We start from the raw sequence: 19,617 nt of genomic DNA on the forward strand, positions 1-19,617 counted from the left end.
AACTTTTTTTTTCTTGTAAATTCATTGAAAAAGATGATTTGGGGTCAAACAGAATACAGTTATTTGCGGTCGCACTTATTAAAAACAATCCATTTATCGAACTTATGAACATGTCGGGAGTACCTTCCGATTAGTTGAATTAATTTTTTTTTCAGAGTTTCACAGTAAGTCTTCGAAGTAAAGTCAGAAAAAAAGAGGAAAAAAATGCTTTAAAAATACTAACTTTCAAAATCTTCGCTTAGGTTTTTATAAAATTATTGAGCAAAGTCGTGTTTTTTATAGTTTTACCCCCACTGAGCAGTGGATTTTACAAAAATGCTTAGATGGTCGCTTTGAGTTCCTTGTAGAATATCAAGCATTTAATATTTTCAAAATTTATGCGTAGATATGCATTTTTTTTAAATTTCTAGTAAATTTAAAAGAAATGAAAAAAAACTTCTAAACTGCTAAACTGCTAAAATATTGAAATGCTGAAATGTTAAACTGGTAAAATGATAAAGTGTTAAAGTGTTAAAGTGTTAAAGTGCTAAAGTGCTAAATTGCTAAAATGCTAAACTGCCAAAATGCTAAAATACTGAAAAAGCTTAATTGCTAAGCTGCTAAAATACTGAAATGCTAAAATGCTAAACTGCTAAAATGCTAAACTGCTAAACTGCTAAACTGCTAAACTGCTAAACTTGATCATTTTGTCTGTGGCCTTCTTTCGTTTTCAGTACCTATAACTAGTGGCGAAGTAAAACCATACACCATGACCGCCGGAATTGCTAAATCGACGGATTTATTTTGCTGACATTAAGAATCCTTCCAGGTCGGGGGCTCAAACGTACTGGATTATACGATTTGATAAAATGACATTCGGTGATATGACCCTGCCGAACAGGAAATAGCAACGTCGGTGACACTCTATTTTGGCAGGATCCGGTATCATGCTGTCAAAAGAATCTAAAATTGACTAGATTCTGAAAATTCGTTGCTTCAGCATAATTTTCTCTTGACTAAAGTTTCAATCTTGGACAAAGACGCTCACCACATGATAAGCTACCTCGAACCTTATTCTACCCTCCCATAGTGACTTAAGCGTGAAGCGATCCCTCAATAGTCCCTAAAAAATGATTGGTTACACTCACCTTCACAATATCGTGCGACGCGTACAGATTATCCCGCGGAGGTAGCTTCGGTGGTTTTTCGCTGCGCCGCTGGACCTGCATTGCCGAGCCCTGCATCAGATGGTCCCGCGAGGATCCAACCAGACCGCTACCGCTGGCACCGAATCCGGAGCTACCGGAGCTGCCGCCACCGTTGCCGGCCACGCTGTACGGATCCTCGTCCGGGATCGGAATCCGGGGACGATTTTTGATGTCCACCGGGCGATGAACTGCGTGTGGGTGAACGGAAAAAACAGAAACGTGTTTAAAGTTTTATATTTGAGTATGGTTAGAATATCAAACTTTTTTTCTTCTTCTTCTTATGTCAAACTGGTTCTAATCATTTTGATATGCAAAAGAATGCCAATTGGCGGATTAATGTCAGACAGCATTTCGTTGATTTGATGTCGCCTGTGAGTGTTGTTTAAGACAGACGAAGGAAACACGTCGAAAATTTGAGTTGTTTGGTTGTCTTTTTCACTCGGTTGCTGTTGGAAGCAAACCAACCCAGTGATCTGACAGTAACGGAACTTCAACGCCTCCTTTGATGACATTCCACTAGTTAATTACCCAGAAAAAGTAGGTGAACATGAAAATACACTTGGATGCGTCACTCAGAATGAATCCGAGCCGCAAGGAGACAAACAGAAAAAAATCTAACGGTTAATGATGGCATAAGAGGACAAATAAACCGTGTAATTAAAACATCCAAACAATAGAACTCGGCTCGAGCCGACGAGGAACCAATCGGACATGCACTTTATCTTCTGAATCGCTTGAGTTTTATTCCCTCTGACTCAATGCCAGTAAAAAAGAGGAAAGATCAACAAAAAATCCGAGAACGTGACCTAAAATCAGTCTGCCGGTGCACGATCACTCAAAAGTGCGATTTTTATCATGCATTCTAGCTGGGAGTCATTTCATTTTGAAAAATAATATGAGTGATTTACCGACCAAACGAGTTTATGAAATTCAGCAGACGGTTCCCAAATCCCGAACTACGGGTTCATTGAACGTCTTCTAGTCAATGTGAATAAAAAAAAACGAATCTTGTCACGGGAAGAACTCGACCGGAATATTAATTACCGAGCAAACGAGCACAACTGGTTAGGACCGACCGATTGTGATGCTGGCCGGCTAAACTAATTTTTCATCACTTTCCTGCTCTTTGGGAGCCAGAACAATCAAATTGTCGAAAGATTCCAGTCCTGTGTTGAAATGTTAACTACTCCAGGTCTCCGGCCGACCGACCGACCGACCGTCCGACCAGGCATTCGCATTCGGAACCGAATTTTTCATTACCGGCAATTTGTCAAGTGGAATTACTGCGTCCGAGAACCTCATTTTAGTCGAAGCGGGCGAAAATTGATGAATGCGGACCAGTGATGCCATCTTTTTGTCTTGGTTGATTTGTTCGTGACATCATTTTTTTTTCGTTTTATTGCAAACAATTTTTTTTTATTCAATAATATAATTTTTTAGGCACACTGCTTAAGGTCTAAGGTCTTGCATGACATAGACGTTATGTATTTAAACATAGATCTTATTAAAGAAAACTCAACGATGCGTGTGATATGCGCATTGTTTTGTCTAAGTAATCTGGTTATTTGACTGGTTTCAGTCAATGAGTGATGATTAGTGGACTTTTGGCTCTCGAATGGTGGGATCTAACGTTCCATAATTTCAAGACTTCCAGCATGAATCAGCATAACACCTTGAAAAGTATCTGTCAAACATCGCTTCTTTTTCAATAAGATTGTTTTTGTGCTTGGCGAAAATAAGAAAGTTCTTGAACGAAAACTAACGGAAACTTTTTCATGATTTATGTCCTAAAAATTTTCTAACTATTAAAGAAAAAAGATTACATTCTGCAAGTGTAATCTTTTGCCGGTGTAAAAAGAGCTCCAGTGACATGACATAGACCCACGGCAACCTTGCAGTGCTTTTCCAGATAGAAAAGTAGACGAAAACACGACTCTGAGGAGTAATGAACTGCATCACAGGACAGTAATTCGTCAGCCTAATTCACACGTAAAACGATGGTGATAAAAATTCGTAATTCTCCGACAAAAATAAGTGCTGAGTTGGCATCACTGTAGCGCAGAAGATTCGCGAAATCGCGCAGAATTGCATTGAAACGGGTTTCTTCATCTTCTGTTGTTGTTGTTGAAAAAAAAAACGTTCCGATAGTGGATCGTGCATTCGGTTTTAACGGATTGTAAATTGTTTGTTAACTGACCGGGCATGATGGCATGCCGACGATGCAGCTCTGGTAGCAAGTAAAATACTTCCAGAGCTTTGATTCACTTGTCGATGATGTGAAATTCCAGTCATTTTCTGTTTTAAAGAACTGTTTGTTGTGTCATGAAGTATGATTAACCGTTGTTTTTTTTCGTTCGAGAATCTGGAATTTTGTCTTTCGAAACATTTCTGAGCTGAATGTTTTTTTATGTCTTCATTTTATTTGATTAATGTAAAGAATCTTAGATTAGACATCCGACGGCTGCCTTGTAGTAACAAACGAAAGTTTCCTGACGGGACCAGATATTTTGGAGTTAACTTCGCAATTTTGTAATATTCGGAGTACTTCTGATTGGCAGAAGTCAAATGGAACAATCGAAGGTCTTCAGTGGCAATCAATTGTTTCGTCGATTTGAATTTAATTCTGTGTTGAACAAGATCATTATTATTACATGACAGAAGCTTAATAAAATGTCATTATTGAAACCTAGTAGTTAATAGAATAGAAACCAGACTTCCAGATAGCTTTGAGTGTTGATGTCAATTTCTACTTAAACAAAAAAAATCATTCAAAAAGGACCTTCTTTATATTTTCGTACCAACAATTATTACATAATCCAAATGATACCAACATGACCAAAAATTTTAAATTATATACTTAAGATACATTGAATAAATTGTATTTCAGCAGTAAAACAATTGTCACTACGTTTCGATTGAGTTAACTTGAAGACAGTGCGGCTTAGCCTTAATGTGCTTTGATGTAAAATGTAAATGTAAAATGAGTTCTTTCATGTACCCTTTCTAGTAGAGCTTATTTGTATCAAAAAATTGAAATTCCTCAGTATTCACACATTTTTAAGCAGCCGATCAAGCTACGCTACTTATTTGTCACACATGTTTGACGTAATTCTCCGCTACTGCAAACCGTTTGCCAAATCAAAAAAAAAAAAAAAATTCAGCTGACTTATCATCAAAAACATTTTTTATTCTACTTTCAGAGTTGTTACGGTCGCTCGGATTTCGCGGTTGTCGTGTATTTCGCGATTTTCGCAGATTTAGCGCGGTTTATGCTCAGATTTTGATGCAATGGCGCGGATTTCGCGCGAATTTCAAGAACCATCACTTCACATTTGTGAATCATATGTTCGAAAAAAAAACAGGTTCTTTGCAAATTTTTTATGCTTGTGAGTTTTATGAAACCCCAAGAAATTAAAGATGGGCGAACGTTTCAGTAATTAGTGGAGCTGGCTGAATTGGTGAAATTTCACCTTGAAAAAACTAAAATTAACGAGAAAGTGGTTCTAGCTAATGTTTTTCAGTGGACAAAATTTCGATTTTGCTCTCCGATGTCGAGTGGTACAAATTGCTATTTCAGCTAAGCTGTTACCAGGAACTACAACAATTTTTCGATGCATGTGATTGCGTTTCGCCATTTTAATGCGGAAATCGAAAGAAGATTTTCGCACTCAAATATATTGATGTCTGATGGAAGACATCGTCTCAGTGAAAACACGTTCAATAATGCAAAGAACGTAATAAATGGAATGCTATTCTTCAATAATATGCTCACAAATTTTGTGTTGGATAAAAATCGCGTTTTTAAAGCAAAATTTGCCCGACAGGCTTACGAAGCGAAGTTGAACAAGAAAAGCAATGAAGAAGAAAAGTTAAAACTTTCATCTAGTGCTGGACCCGATGGGAATCCATCCGGGGTGATATGACATTATTCAAATATACTATATATCAATATGGATCACTTTTGCGATTCACAATGGACATCACAGTAAAGTGCGGTGGCAAAAAAAGGTTACTGATACACTACAAATTTTTCAATGCAAGTATGACAGCTCTCCCAATCAGTACACTGCACCAAACAACTCCAAATATAAGGAATATTTCTCGATATACATTGCACGAAAAAATAAGCTGTAAGTACGGTTTAGAATTGCAATTCGATACTAACTCGGAGGAGAACAAATTATTTCACGAAAATTACTATTTATATGAATGTGTGTGAAATGTGCACGCAGAACTAAACAAATTGAACTTAATGCTCGTTTTTGAATTCCACCAACATTGCCGAATTAGAAATTACAATTTAAAAATATAATCCCTTCGTATTCATACTGATAATCGTTTACTGTGATAATGATTAGTGTTCCAGTGATATAAATACCCAATATCAGGTTGTTTAATAAATGAATAAATGCTTCAAAATAAAATAATTTGTGTATGTGTCAAATAATGTCACTAGGTTTTTTCGGAGATGGCTGAACCGGTTTTGACAAACTTAGTTTCAAATGGAAGGTCTCAGGGCTCCATACGGAATTCCAGAATCTCATCCGGATCCGAGTTCCGGTTCCGGAATTATAGGGTAAAGTGTGTTCAATATTGTACACCGTCACTTAAGCCGGCGAAATAAAAAACGTAATTTTCTAAACTGGTCTCAAAACTACACAAATCGATAGCCATTATCAGTAGGCAACTAAACAAGCCAATTCCGGCTATCCTGCGGTTCCGAAAGTACCGGAAATAGTGGTCATATATATCAAAATGGATCTCACTCGCTTTTCTAAGCGATGGTTTGACCGATTTCCACAAACTAAGATTAAAATGAACGGTCTCACGGTTCCATACGGAATTCCCGAAATTTATCCGGATCCGACTTCCGGTTCCGGAGTTATAGGTTAAAGTGTATTGAATATTGTACACCGTCACTTAAACTGGCGGAACAAAAACCGTATAAAATGTTGTAAACTGGATTCAAAACCGTTATTCCCAATCTAAGGGTCAAATGAAAGGTCTTATGTTCGTACCAAAAATTACTGCATATTTTCGGATATAACAATCATTTAGAGTACGATGGCAAAATTGTATAAAATCTTCAAAATTTGAATAAAGACTAGTAGAGTATGTACGCCATGTTAATTGGTGAACGAAACATACGAACCGACTTCGACTATACCGGTTCTCAGGTTCCGGTGCAGGAACTATTATATGTACAGTGAACCCACTTCGTTTTCTAATGGATAGCCTAACCGATCAGAGAACTGTTCCATTCTTCATGTTATACTAGTTAATGCACAAACAATCCCTTGGTTTCTTTCAAAAATCGAAGAGAAACATTTTGAATAGAATACCACAGTTTTATATTAGAATTACACCTATAGGTGGATTAAAACAGGTTTTTGTCAGTAAGATCGTAGTACTAGCCATGTAATGATTCTGTGCGCTAAGAATCGGCCACGAAGTTTGTTGAAACAGGAACGCCAAATTCCACAAAACGAATGTAATGCCAAGACTTAGCTTTATGACTTTTTTAATGTTTAATGCAGGGGTTGAAATAAGCAAATTATTTGATTCACAGTAAATAAAAATAGTCAGTATTATCTATTCATATCAAATATGTGATTGTGAATATTACAGTAATACAACAAATTTTGAAACGAATGAATTTCGATCATATAAATTTTGGTTTTTCTTAGAATTTAAAAACGACTTCATCGTTATAAGTATCACAACAACATTTCAACAAAGTTAGAATCGTTTAGTGCTACGCTGTGTTCATTAAAGTTCAAATGGCTGTCACTTGCGGTTTCGGTGACATTGATTGTCCGGTATCAATAATGTGACGCTCGAATGGTGAGCTTATTTTGTCACTCGCATCGAAATTCCATGCTTCGTGATGTATTCGAAATTTATTCGGTAATACCGTCGTGGAGGAGTAATATCATAAAAAAAAAAAAACAGCGAGTAATATTAACGTACATACTGCAATGAATAATAATTATAATGATAAGATAAATTCAATCACAAAGCGTGCTATGCAACTGAATAATATTACCCTATTTAGCTTGAATATCCTTCACAGAAGTAACAGGAGTGCAGGATTTACGCCAATTCAAACGCTGCGCTCCTGTTACTTCTATAAATCAAATTCATGTCGAATAGCGTTTTATTGGGTTTAATCTAAAAAGTGCATGAACATTATCATCAGCATCAACTAGCTGGAAGTAAAACAAAGTCTTTTGCCGCTACAATCACTATTTGGTGTGGTATATTTTTTACTAATTTTGTATTGCGTATAACTATTGCGCAGTGAAAACTGTAAAATTTACATTATCAATGTGATTACGATCCAAACCAATTATTTCTATAAAAACTACATCTAGCATTCATTTACCTTCGTTTTGTATTCATTTTATTGCGAATTAAACAACAGGTGGCGAAATCAAAAAGGGTTTGTATCAAACAAGAACATATGTTGAAACTTCGTAAACGTGCCGTAATGAAACCGGTATTTTTCCCAACTCTGGTGATATGGACTGTGGAAGGAGGATTTCTGAAAGTTACATACTGACATTTTTTCTCAATTTGAGCACCTTCGTGTATATAAATGGACAAAAATCATGGATTTACATGCTACTTTAGTACTCCTTATTAAACTATCACTAAACTTCCCGAAGATAACAAGTTTTCCACGATTTTAAAAGTCTCATTGACACGCGTTTTCCTTAGTAAAAATTTTCTGTAGGGTTACTGTTGTCAATAATTTTCACACCCTCAACGAAGTTAGACGTAAATCACTCGGCACTCGTGTCTGATCATGTGATTTTCTTCCGCAATGCTCGAAGCTGATCGAATCGTCCAGTGATTTGATATCACAGCTCAATATCACTACCGATTTTGGAATATCAGTATTGATTTTGATCGATGTGATTCAAAGATCACTGATCAACTGATCTTAACAAGATCAGATGATTAGTGATCTTTATTGGAAAAGATCACAAGCGATCATATTCGCTAGTGATTACCATTTGATGATAATTGGATCTTGATTCTTCCAGCCCTGATTCAACAGAGTCTTCGAAATTAACAGTTTCACTGCCTGTAAAATTCAAGAATTTAACTGCAGGATCTTCTGCATATGGATATCGCTTTGCAAAAATTTGGCTACATAATGCCTAAACTATCAAAAGAGTATAAAAATCAATCTCACCATATTTTTTTAAATGTATTCCTGATTCTGTTCATATAATCGACATAGAAGGTAATTTGAAATCTATGTGTAAGAGCAGTTTTAAAGATCTATAACCTTTTTGCGTTCATTTATATGCCAGTTTCAAATTTTTTGGTGGGATTTTTCTGATCCGGAGAGGTTACTAACTATAAGGTTAAAAGCCTCATATTTCTGGAATTGGAGAATCAGAAATCGGATCCTTATGAAATTCTATTCATAATAACTTTCTTTTGAATCCAAATTCGTGAAAATCGATCGATACTAGTTCATTTTGGATGTCATGCCTGTGTCATATTGTTTGAAACATAGCAGATTTCAAAAAGTGATTCAGCGTTATATGAACGACTGATAAGTGCCCCCTTTAAGCAGTTTTGGATACGAAAAATAACTAACAAATAACAGATTCAAAGTCGTCAAAGATCTTATTTAAATTATGTATGACCACGCAAACAATTTTAAATAGATTCACGATGTTCGGTTTTTTGATTCACAATCGGAAATCTTGATTCACATTTTCGTGCACAAAATGAGCTTATTACCACCTCTGGTTTAATGTATTGCATTGCCATTTTTTCACAGCTAAACAAACTTTCTGTTTGTCGAATTTTGGAATGGTTCGTCTGTTGAGTGGAATTCAACTACTTTTTAGATTTTGACTAAAAGTTTAAACTATTCACAAAACAGTTCACAGCAAGGGGCAGATCGCTTAGTATGTGAACTTTTAATTCATAGACAATATCGACGTCAACATTTCAAAAGGGCCTAAAACGAATTGAGAGATTCTCTTTGTTTACTTTCTCTTTCGACTATATCTACGTTATTACACAAAAGTTCGTTGAATATTTGGTACTGTTAGAAACATGGGAATATTGTCTTTCATTCTGCACGAATATCTTGTAAGTACACGTGAAAATAAAGGAGTTTTTTACCAAAAAGATAGTAAACAAAGAGAAATTCTCATTGGTTTATGTGACCTTATGAAATGTTGACGTCGATATATAAAAATCACAATTTTCTTTTTACATTCTAAGTTTCCCTGAGAGAAAAGATAATGTGCAGTTAAGTTAAATTCAATGTTATGAAAGCAATGAAAAAAATATCACAATCAAAGTAACTTATAATACACCGTTTATTTCATTTTAATTTTGTTCTATATATCAGAAGTGAAGCACTATTGATAACATGCATGAGCAAAGTTGAATACTATTTTATAACGTAAAAGTGGCGCTGCTGTACAACCATTTGCTGTTACCTCTGGAGTTCCTCGAGGAAGTCACCTTGGACCGTTTATAATTTTATTGTATTTCGACGATCTAAATTTTTTCGATCAAGTGTATAGAACTATAGTTCCTAAAGAACAGTTGGATAATTTCAGAGTTCCTAAAAGAACAGTTGGATAATTTAACTAATTGGTGTAACATCAACAAAATGGTTTTAAATGCCACTAAATTAGAGTTCGACTATAATATTTCACAAACTGTTCTCGAACGCGCATCCTCTGTTAAGGACCTGTGTGTTCTTCTGGATTCCAAGTTAAATTTCGGTGTGCAGTTATCATGACCGCTGCAAACTGATTGGCCTCGATTTATTATCTGTTCGTCGCGAAACGATTGCTCCGAGCTATTGCAATTGTTACATTTAGACATTCGAAAAAAGTACGTCATGTTAGTTGGTGACCGGACGAACCGACTTCGGTTATACCGGTTCTCGGGTTCCGATGTTGGAAGTACATATAATAATGAATCCACTTCGAGCAAAGCACTGTTTCATTCTGTATGTTACACTAGTTAATGCACAAACAATCCCTTGGTTTCTTTAAAAAATCGAAGAGAATTTTTTTACATAGAATACCACAGTATTATATATGAGAAACTAATCATTACACCACTAGGTGGATTAACACAGGTGTTTTTCTTAACACAATCAACTTGATATCAATAGTAATGGCTCATCATCTCAAGAGATGTAACAAAATTACACAAATTTATCATAAATAGCCATTTCCACCAAATGAAATGGTCTGAAATCCACCATATTTTTCGCGCAAAACTTTACTTTACTATTTTTATCTAGGGGTCCTTTCTTCACGGTAGAGACATTTTTCTTTGTTTTAAATCCACAAATGTTAGCAAATTTCTTGTGACGCGTTCTGAAACAAGAATGAACAATGATGAGAAAAGGCAGCAAAAAAGACAAATCTGGTTGATATATCCGTTCATCTAGTTGTCATGAACAACACTATCTACCTACTCTCGAACACATCTTCATAGCTAGTAAAGTTTAGTCATCAATGAAAACAAATGATAGTCGGATAGAGCCAAACGTGGGAAGTATGGTCCCAACTTATTCATTTTACATTTCCTGTTATGATTCGGGGCAGAAAATCCTTTGTTGCATGACGATTGTCACAATTTAAACCGAAAATCACGTTATTTTCAATAAAACACTTAAAAAAAAGTTGGGATGAAGCGAATAAATCCATGCACTTATACGATAGAGATTCTTAACAAGATACCTAAAGGTGAAATCTAGTTCTCTTGAGATCGACGCCATGCCTAGAACTCGTCGCCTTAAAGACTGTCCCGGAAAATATGGACGCACCTTGATTTCGCTGTAAATAATTCACAAGTGTTAGATATTCAAATTTTATTCGATATACTGATGATATTAGACACAACAACAGAATATTATTCTCAAAATTTGCTACTTAGCCATTGTAGACTAGCTGGCGCACCTTCGTGCGAACGTTCCTCATTAAATTCCGTACAGACTTCTTGGCGACAAGTTCTGACACTTTTTTTCAATCTTTTTAGAACTGTTGAATGATTTCAGCTGCCGAGACATGTTTCCTAAGATGTGCCTTCGTTAATGCCCAAAATTCCTCAATTGGTCGAAGTTGTGGGCAATTTGGTGGATTCATGACTTTTTAAACGAAGGTGACATTTTTGGTAGTATACCATTCTACCGTTGATTTCGAGTAGTGGCAAGAAGCAAGATCTGGCCAGAAGACAACAGGATCCTTGTGGCTTCGAATCATGGGTAGAAGTCGTTTTAGTTAACATTCCTTGATGTATATTTCGCTGTTCATCTCGAACTGAAACCTCCTTCTTTCGCTCGAATGCCTTCAGTATACGCTTCCTGATTGCATTTCGCACGGCTTTTTCACTTTCTCCTTCCATTTTTGCTATCTTTCTCAGTGACAGTCCGCGTTCTGTGCACCATTAGTACATAATTTTTCGACGTTGTTCTGCTGAAAGTCCACGCATTTCGAAACAAACTAATGAAAACGAATAAACAACTGCACAAGTGGTTAGAGAAGAGTGTAAACAAAAGGACGCAGCCATAAAAATTGACAGATTCTTAACCATTGCGAAATGGTAGCGGTTTTTGGTTGCATCCATACTTTCTGGGACAGTCTTTAACGGCTCAGTCACCTCGGCCACAGCAAGAACACACCGTCTGTCAACGGGATATCAATTTTCCTAATGGGCTTTTCATGACGATCGGCAGCAACGATTATCAGCCGAAGCCGTACTCTTTCGAGATCAGTTCGGTCCGTGCGGTCTCACTCCGGATTGTTTCTGGCTCCATTTCGGAGCCATCTGAAATATGTATCCATTATCAGAGTGCTCGTCGGCAGTCGTTTAACAATACCTAGCGATTGGGAAGAGCAACAAAGTCGCGAATTTCTGTCTTCTGTATCATCAATGAGTCGCATTCGTTTTGCTACTATCTAGCGGTTGAGATCACCCCTTTTCATGTGGTTTCCACAAAACCAACCAACACGTGACCCAGGATCCTGCCAGCAGCAGCAGCAGCAGCTCAATGGAACCGTCATGAAATTTGTTGCAGCTGCCTGGCAGATCGGTTATCGGCATGTTTCCATCTCGACATGCTGTCATAACGACTCCAGGGAGTCTGACCGGAACGAGGACATCGGTCGAATCCGTAAACACTCGTTAGATCATTGTTTCTGCCGTTTCAACCGTCCCCACTAGAATCGAAGCCAGATGCACTCGGATAGCTGACCAGCGAGGCAATTAATTGTTCTTTTTTTTTTTGTTTCGTCGCCACCCTCACGGTGAGTGAGCATCAGAACAAAGAACAGTTTACCTTCTATTTCTAGGTGACAACCATGCGGAGATAGTGTACCGTTAGGGCATCCGTTCCGAGGTCTAATGGTAGTAACTAGTAGGAAAGTAGTGGTTTCTGATTTCAAGTGTGTCCCCGACTCTCGTGAATCTTGGGAATTTATGATAAACGTGCTCGTCGGAGCAATGCAGCGCTCTCAGGTTTCCCTTCTCCGGAACGGTACTTTGACGGACAACTTGTTCGTCCCAAACCCGACACGTGAACATTCGTATGAGTAAATCCTTCTCCCGGTATTCCATTTTCGCACCGAATGACATTTCCATTTGTCGTCACCTGCGCTGGATGGTTTGCGGTCTTTGTTTGAGCTTGAAATTGTAACGCGAAATGGACGGCTTATTTTGTATAATAAGCTTATTTATACATTGGTTTACTGTACAAATTGAATATGATTTCCAGTTTAGATACTATCGGATTACATTGTGTTGTCATAAATAAACGGATCTGCGTTTGTGTTCGCTGGAAAGCTTTGTGAAATCATGATGAATCGAAATAGGATTAACTTGTTGAGTCATCAAAAACTCATTTAGTTAATGTTTGATGTCGATTCCGTGCAACGCGATGTTCTACACGGAAAACCCATCAGTCACAAAATTGCAATATGGCGGTTGTTGATTTTTTCATCATCAGCACGGAACGACCGAAATTAGCTCTGCGCATAACTCGTTTTACTGGTTTTGAATCAGTTGTTTTTAACAAAAAAAATGTCGAAATAACGTATAAATTAATTTAAATTCAAAATTTACTTTGCTTAAAAAAGCTTCTGTTTTCAGAGAATGTGATTAGTTGGCAAATATTCTGGACACAAACCACCAAACTTTCAATCCAACACGAAATTTTCATTACCAACTAATTTTGTGGTTGAAATCACACAAAGGAAGCAAAAATGAAATTGGTTTTATTAGCAAGTTCATTAGTCAAACATTTATGAGAAGTGTCAGAGTAACATAAGTCATTAAAAAGTTAAAACAGCTAGTTTTTTTTACATGTGTCTGATATATACATATTTGAAAATCTGAATCGATATCTAAAAATGCCGTATACTCAATAACAATGTTTTTTTTTTCACGTGGAACAGTGAAGTGAGTTTCTTGTGTTGCACTCTAATAGTATATGTCAAACGAAATTGTGTCTCTCTTACTAATGAAAACCGTTCCGAAAATATACATGTTGTGAAGACATTCGAGCAATTCGAGAAATATCGACACAAATTGTAAGGGTTTTCAAGGAATAGCCGGAAGTCGCCATCTTGGAATTCGGAACCACCTCAAACAACTTTTTCCGACATGTACTCATCAAACCCGTTCCGAAAATTCCCATATTATAAGGGTTTTCAAGGAATATCAATAAACCGGAAGTCGCCATTTTCAATTTCAGAACCACCTCAAACATCGTTTTCCGACATGTACTCATCAAACCCGTTCCAAAAATACCCATATTATAAGAGTTTTCAAGGAATATCAATAAACCGGAAGTCGCCTTCTTGGAATTTAGAACCATTTCAAACATCGTTTTCCGACCTGTACTCATCAAACGCGTTCCGAAAATATCCGCCAGAAATGATTTTCATTGTATGCAAAAACCTCTTTTTACGAGGTAGGTTCGTAAAAAAGTTTACGTAATTTGGGAGTTTGTTCGTAAAAAGAGTTACGTAAAAAGAGGTAACGTAAAAAAATTACGTAAATGGAGGTTTGGGTGTGTTTGTATTTGGTTTTTGCTTTCGGAGTGCAAAAAGTTTTCAGTGAGAGAGTCACTGTCGCACAATTGAATGCAGAAAAAAGTGATTTTGAATAAAAATAAAAAAACGCTGATAGCAGACTGCCTGAGTTTCATTTTCGTTTATGTCTTGTCCGTAAATACAGCACGGGAAGTCGCTATCGTATTTGTACCTGTCAAAATAGTAAGGACATCGCAAATGGAACTCGGCAATAGTGTGCCATCTAGTGGCCATTAGTCATATTATATATATATATATATATATATATATATATATATATATATATCATTTTTGCCAAAACTAACTGTCGACATAAGTTCAAATTAAAAAAAATTGATATCTATAACGACTTTAGTTACATTCAACATTTTTAATTAGTTATAATCACTATAACTAATACCAAAATCATCAAATATTATTGCTAATATCAACTAATAATGTCAAATAAAATCAACAAAAATCTTTTTGAATTTAGGAACACCTTCATATTTTTTGAAAACAATATTTTATTTTGCAAAGTCAATCAAAAATTAGTTGAATGAAAATGGAGTGTGTCTTAGCTAAGCAATGACAGCACGTTGAAATGGTGAGCTTAACTAAAAAAATTGGCATTTCAAGTATGATTCAAGCATTTTTTGAAGTAATAAAAATGAACAAATCCAAATTAGCAATTTAAGGAATTTTAGTTGTGCTAAAAAATAACTAACTAAAATCAGTGAATCAACTGATTTTTTCGCCAAAATGCTGATTTCGGTCTTTGCAGGTGGTAGTTGAAAAATGTTTTGTTTACTTGTGCTGTCAATTAAGGATGAACATTTCAAAAGGTCCTATCTAACATTTAAGTGGATCATATTTTCGCTATATAATTGAAAAAAAAATACAAGTTTCAGATATTTTAAAATATTGCTTCTGTGTTCATCGTTTGTGTAATCTCCGCTAAAGAAAACATTCCAATATAAATAAATATTCTAATTTTCCTTAAAACGAGGCAAGTTTTCGTCGAGTTTTTTTTTATTACACTCTTTGTTTTGCAGTGATTTTACTACATGTTTTCATTTTATTTCCAGTGCAATTGAATCAAAATAACTTTTAGTATCAATTTGATCGCAGTTTTAGACAAATTTAACTGTCATAATGTTAAGTTTGAACCAAAAGCTAAAAACATTGACGGAATAGTTTACAGGTTACGTTTATGTGAACAAAGGCGGGTGAGTAATGTCACAGACATAACCGAATGACGTGAGTACGAATTAAGCTCAAGTGCTTAGTTCACACTTCCTATTATCGAAAAACCGTTCATATTAGTTATGTGCATTCTGAATCTTTTACTGTTTCGTTTCCCAAACTTTATCGGAGCATTCTTACTAATAGTTGACTTATCGACGACAAACATGGTTGTAAAATGAACTGATTTGAATACTTTTTGCCTTCATTTAATTATCTACACCAGAAACTAAATTCTGAACCAGGACTCAGGAACTGGAGCTGAATTCCTAAACTAAATTTCGACTGGATAAAAATTTAGTTGAAAAATTCAACTTCGGAATCCAGATCAAAAACCCAGTTCAGGAATTTAATTCTAGAACTCTGGAATTAAACTAATATTCGGAGAACCTAAGTTCCAAACTGTATTCCAGCATGTAGGTTCGGAACCTGAATTCGAGAAGTCATTGCGGAGACTGAATTTAGAAATATATTTTTCATTTTTGCTCTAGGATCCAGATCTAAAATTCATATTTTCAGTTTGGATCCAGGATTTTGAAGCTGAATTTCCGAATCAAAATCTGGAATCGAATTCCGATCGTCGATTAAGGCGCAAAATTCAGTTCCCGAATCTAGTCAAGAAACCAGTATTAGAATCTAGTCAATAAACGAAGTATTAGTTTTAAGTTAAAATTTTTAGTTAAAACCTCACCTAAGTTCAGAATTCGGGCGGATTCTGCAACGTAATCTAAGAAAGAGAGCTACATTGAACATGCAACCAAACTACTAGGTGTGCAGATGTTGGACGATGTTGTCCACACCGTTTGCGGCTCTTAAAGAGTGCAAAAGAGACATGATTCGATTCGATCATCATCGAAATTCGACATCCATTTACGGTTAAAAATTCCAACCATAAAAAATTTTTAAAATAAGCATGGGAGACCTTCATCAAAATGGGATCTGCAGTAACTTTTTATTGATTCAAAACGATCAGAATGCAGCAAAATAAAGAATGAGAGTTCCCTTCATTTACTCACCTGGAGGTAGCTTACTCTTCAGCATATCCATCGCGACTACGTTGATGATCAGCACCCAGATCGGGCAGTCCAGGACATCGTTTTCCGATTTACCGAACGCGATCGCCGACAGGCACTGAGTCTCGAGCCGGCGGCGGTCCGGATAAGCACGCCGCAGCTCTCGGTTGACATTTGACTGGAACTTTTTCATATCAAATAACTACGTGGATTGGAAAAAAAAGAGAGTAAAATACTCGAATTAGTCATCGATGCTAACCGGTGGATACTTCGTAACGAGTTGATACAAACCTTAACAATTTTCTCACTCTCGATGGCCTGTCCGGGAAGTTTTAGGATATCCGCTCCGATTGCAGTTTCCTCGTTTGGCTGACTGGCTGTGCTCTTGACGTACACGTTGCTCTTCGAGTAGCGTCTGATCAGTATGTTTCCGGCGTCGTCCATTTTGATTTTGACGCCCTAGAGAGAAAGAGAACATGAAGTGAATTAATCATCAACACTCTTCTTCATCAAAAAAGAATCATAATAATATACATGGACTCAAATTTTCAGAACTGATAAAAGGCACTTAGGAACGATCTAATGGAAAGTTCAACCACATCCACTGTATTCTCCAGATACTGCCCCATCCGATTACTCGATAGTACATGACACGATGATAGCTCCTCCTATCATGAAATTCGTGGGGAGCTTCAAAAGAAGAACACTTGGGAAAAGCTTGATCTAATGATGAGGAAATAGTTCTAATATTCGTTGGTAATCAGTTTTTGCAATAGAATTACAGTGCAACGACCAATATTCAATATTAGGAATTTTAATTATTCAGGACATTAAGGCATAGAAGCATTACGAATTCATACATTCAAATAACGCACTCAGATTAAGATGCCAACAAAATACAAACTCAAATGAGACAACGATTTATTCGAAACGTTGGTCAACAAACCGGATGACTAATCAACGAGAAGCCTTTATGTGAATCACCAATACTGAAGAACGACCTATTAGGAACGAAAATGACACTATACTCTGAATCCGAGACTAGCAACCGTTCGATCACACCACAGATAAAGCAACGGTAGAAGCAGCTCACGGAACGAACAGGATGGCGTCAAAAGAGAAGGCACATGCGAGGACAAGCGCAAAGCTAGCAAATCTGAGGCAACCAATATTGTTATATTATTGGAATGAATATGTTAAAATACAGTAAAATGAGAAACAGAAAGTCAAAAACATAAAAAAAACTATTTGTGAACAAGTTTGATAATAGTAACCATCAAGCTCAGTATGTAAGGGGCATGCAGCGACTCTAAATTAAATTCAATATTAGGAAGGCATTACTCAGAAGGCAGCAAATTTCATCTCAAGTAGTTTTAGGTGTGCTATTGCATTAGCCACCACGGTATAACATTTTCATGGAAACAGAATTTTTACTGAGGCATTTCGAAGTTAGCAAAAACATTTTTAAATTTGCGCCTAGTTTACCAAACATTACAGTGGATATACACACCGGTGGTAAAGTCAATACGGAACACGTTCGTTCTTTAGCGAAGGTTCGTTTCGTACGATTGATTAGCCGAAGATAGTCAGGGTCATATGAAAGGGTAGATTTTAGTAAGAATCAGGGCCCTGGTAGAGTGTTGATCTTTGTGCGATCGGGTGAAACCGTAATCAAACTTGGACACCAACGTTCTCGGCAAGGAGACAGTAATAAATCAAGCAAAGTCCAGTTATAAGTTGATTTGGTGGAAAGTAGAGCAATTATTTAATCAGGCCTAAATTAGCAGTAAAGATAGGGAGTCCGGTGAACGAAGTATAATGCAAAGTTTTTGCGCATTCGCACAGAAATAGTTTTACCAGAGCTAGATCCTTGTTTCTTAGCACGTCTATAAAAAACATTTTTCGTTGAAAACACAAAAAAATGACGCAGAACTACTATAACCAATTTCCGTGAATCAGATTTAAAGACTTTTACTGTTTTGTTTCCGGTTTGCCTTATCATTGATAAAACTTTCAGTAGTTTATTACCATTACCCGGCGAACGAACATAATTAGGTTAAAGCCCGCTAAAAATAAATTATGTAATAGTAATATTAGTTTATTAGTTACCCACAAATTTCAAAGCAATGGTTTCCACATTTTTTAAAATTTCTAAAATCCAAAGTCCAAAGTCCAAAGTCCAAAGTCCAAAGTCCAAAGTCCAAAGTCCAAAGTCCAAAGTCCAAAGTCCAAAGTCCAAAGTCCAAAGTCCAAAGTCCAAAGTCCAAAGTCCAAAGTCCAAAGTCCAAAGTCCAAAGTCCAAAGTCCAAAGTCCAAAGTCCAAAGTCCAAAGTCCAAAGTCCAAAGTCCAAAGTCCAAAGTCCAAAGTCCAAAGTCCAAAGTCCAAAGTCCAAAGTCCAAAGTCCAAAGTCCAAAGTCCAAAGTCCAAAGTCCAAAGTCCAAAGTCCAAAGTCCAAAGTCCAAAGTCCAAAGTCCAAAGTCCAAAGTCCAAAGTCCAAAGTCCAAAGTCCAAAGTCCAAAGTCCAAAGTCCAAAGTCCAAAGTCCAAAGTCCAAAGTCCAAAGTCCAAAGTCCAAAGTCCAAAGTCCAAAGTCCAAAGTCCAAAGTCCAAAGTCCAAAGTCCAAAGTCCAAAGTCCAAAGTCCAAAGTCCAAAGTCCAAAGTCCAAAGTCCAAAGTCCAAAGTCCAAAGTCCAAAGTCCAAAGTCCAAAGTCCAAAGTCCAAAGTCCAAAGTCCAAAGTCCAAAGTCCAAAGTCCAAAGTCCAAAGTCCAAAGTCCAAAGTCCAAAGTCCAAAGTCCAAAGTCCAAAGTCCAAAGTCCAAAGTCCAAAGTCCAAAGTCCAAAGTCCAAAGTCCAAAGTCCAAAGTCCAAAGTCCAAAGTCCAAAGTCCAAAGTCCAAAGTCCAAAGTCCAAAGTCCAAAGTCCAAAGTCCAAAGTCCAAAGTCCAAATTCCAAATTCCAAATTCCAAATTCCAAATTCCAAATTCCAAATTCTAAATTCTAAATACCAAAGTCCAAAGTCCAAAATTTTACGCTCAAATTTTAAAATCTTCGTGATAGATTCTTGTCATTTTTGCATTCTTTGAATCATTAAAGAGCGGGTAGGG

The 19,617-nt window shown here is 36.6% G+C and overlaps 1 protein-coding gene across 9 annotated transcripts in view; it reads right to left on the minus strand.

Annotated features, from left to right (window-relative positions):
- Positions 1 to 19,617, minus strand: part of LOC131438996 (uncharacterized) — a 515,523-nt gene that overhangs the window by 17,774 nt on the left and 478,132 nt on the right. For all 9 annotated transcript variants that reach the window (XM_058609452.1, XM_058609453.1, XM_058609455.1 and 6 more), the window contains 3 exons: positions 16,804 to 16,971; positions 16,516 to 16,714; positions 1,128 to 1,375 (listed from right to left, as the gene is read on the minus strand). In XM_058609452.1, coding sequence (XP_058465435.1) covers positions 1,128 to 1,375; positions 16,516 to 16,714; positions 16,804 to 16,971 — 615 coding nt within the window. The remainder of the gene's footprint in view (positions 1 to 1,127; positions 1,376 to 16,515; positions 16,715 to 16,803; positions 16,972 to 19,617) is intronic.

Source organism: Malaya genurostris, chromosome 3 (genome assembly GCF_030247185.1).
Source record: "Malaya genurostris strain Urasoe2022 chromosome 3, Malgen_1.1, whole genome shotgun sequence".
Lineage (NCBI taxonomy): Eukaryota > Metazoa > Arthropoda > Insecta > Diptera > Culicidae > Malaya > Malaya genurostris.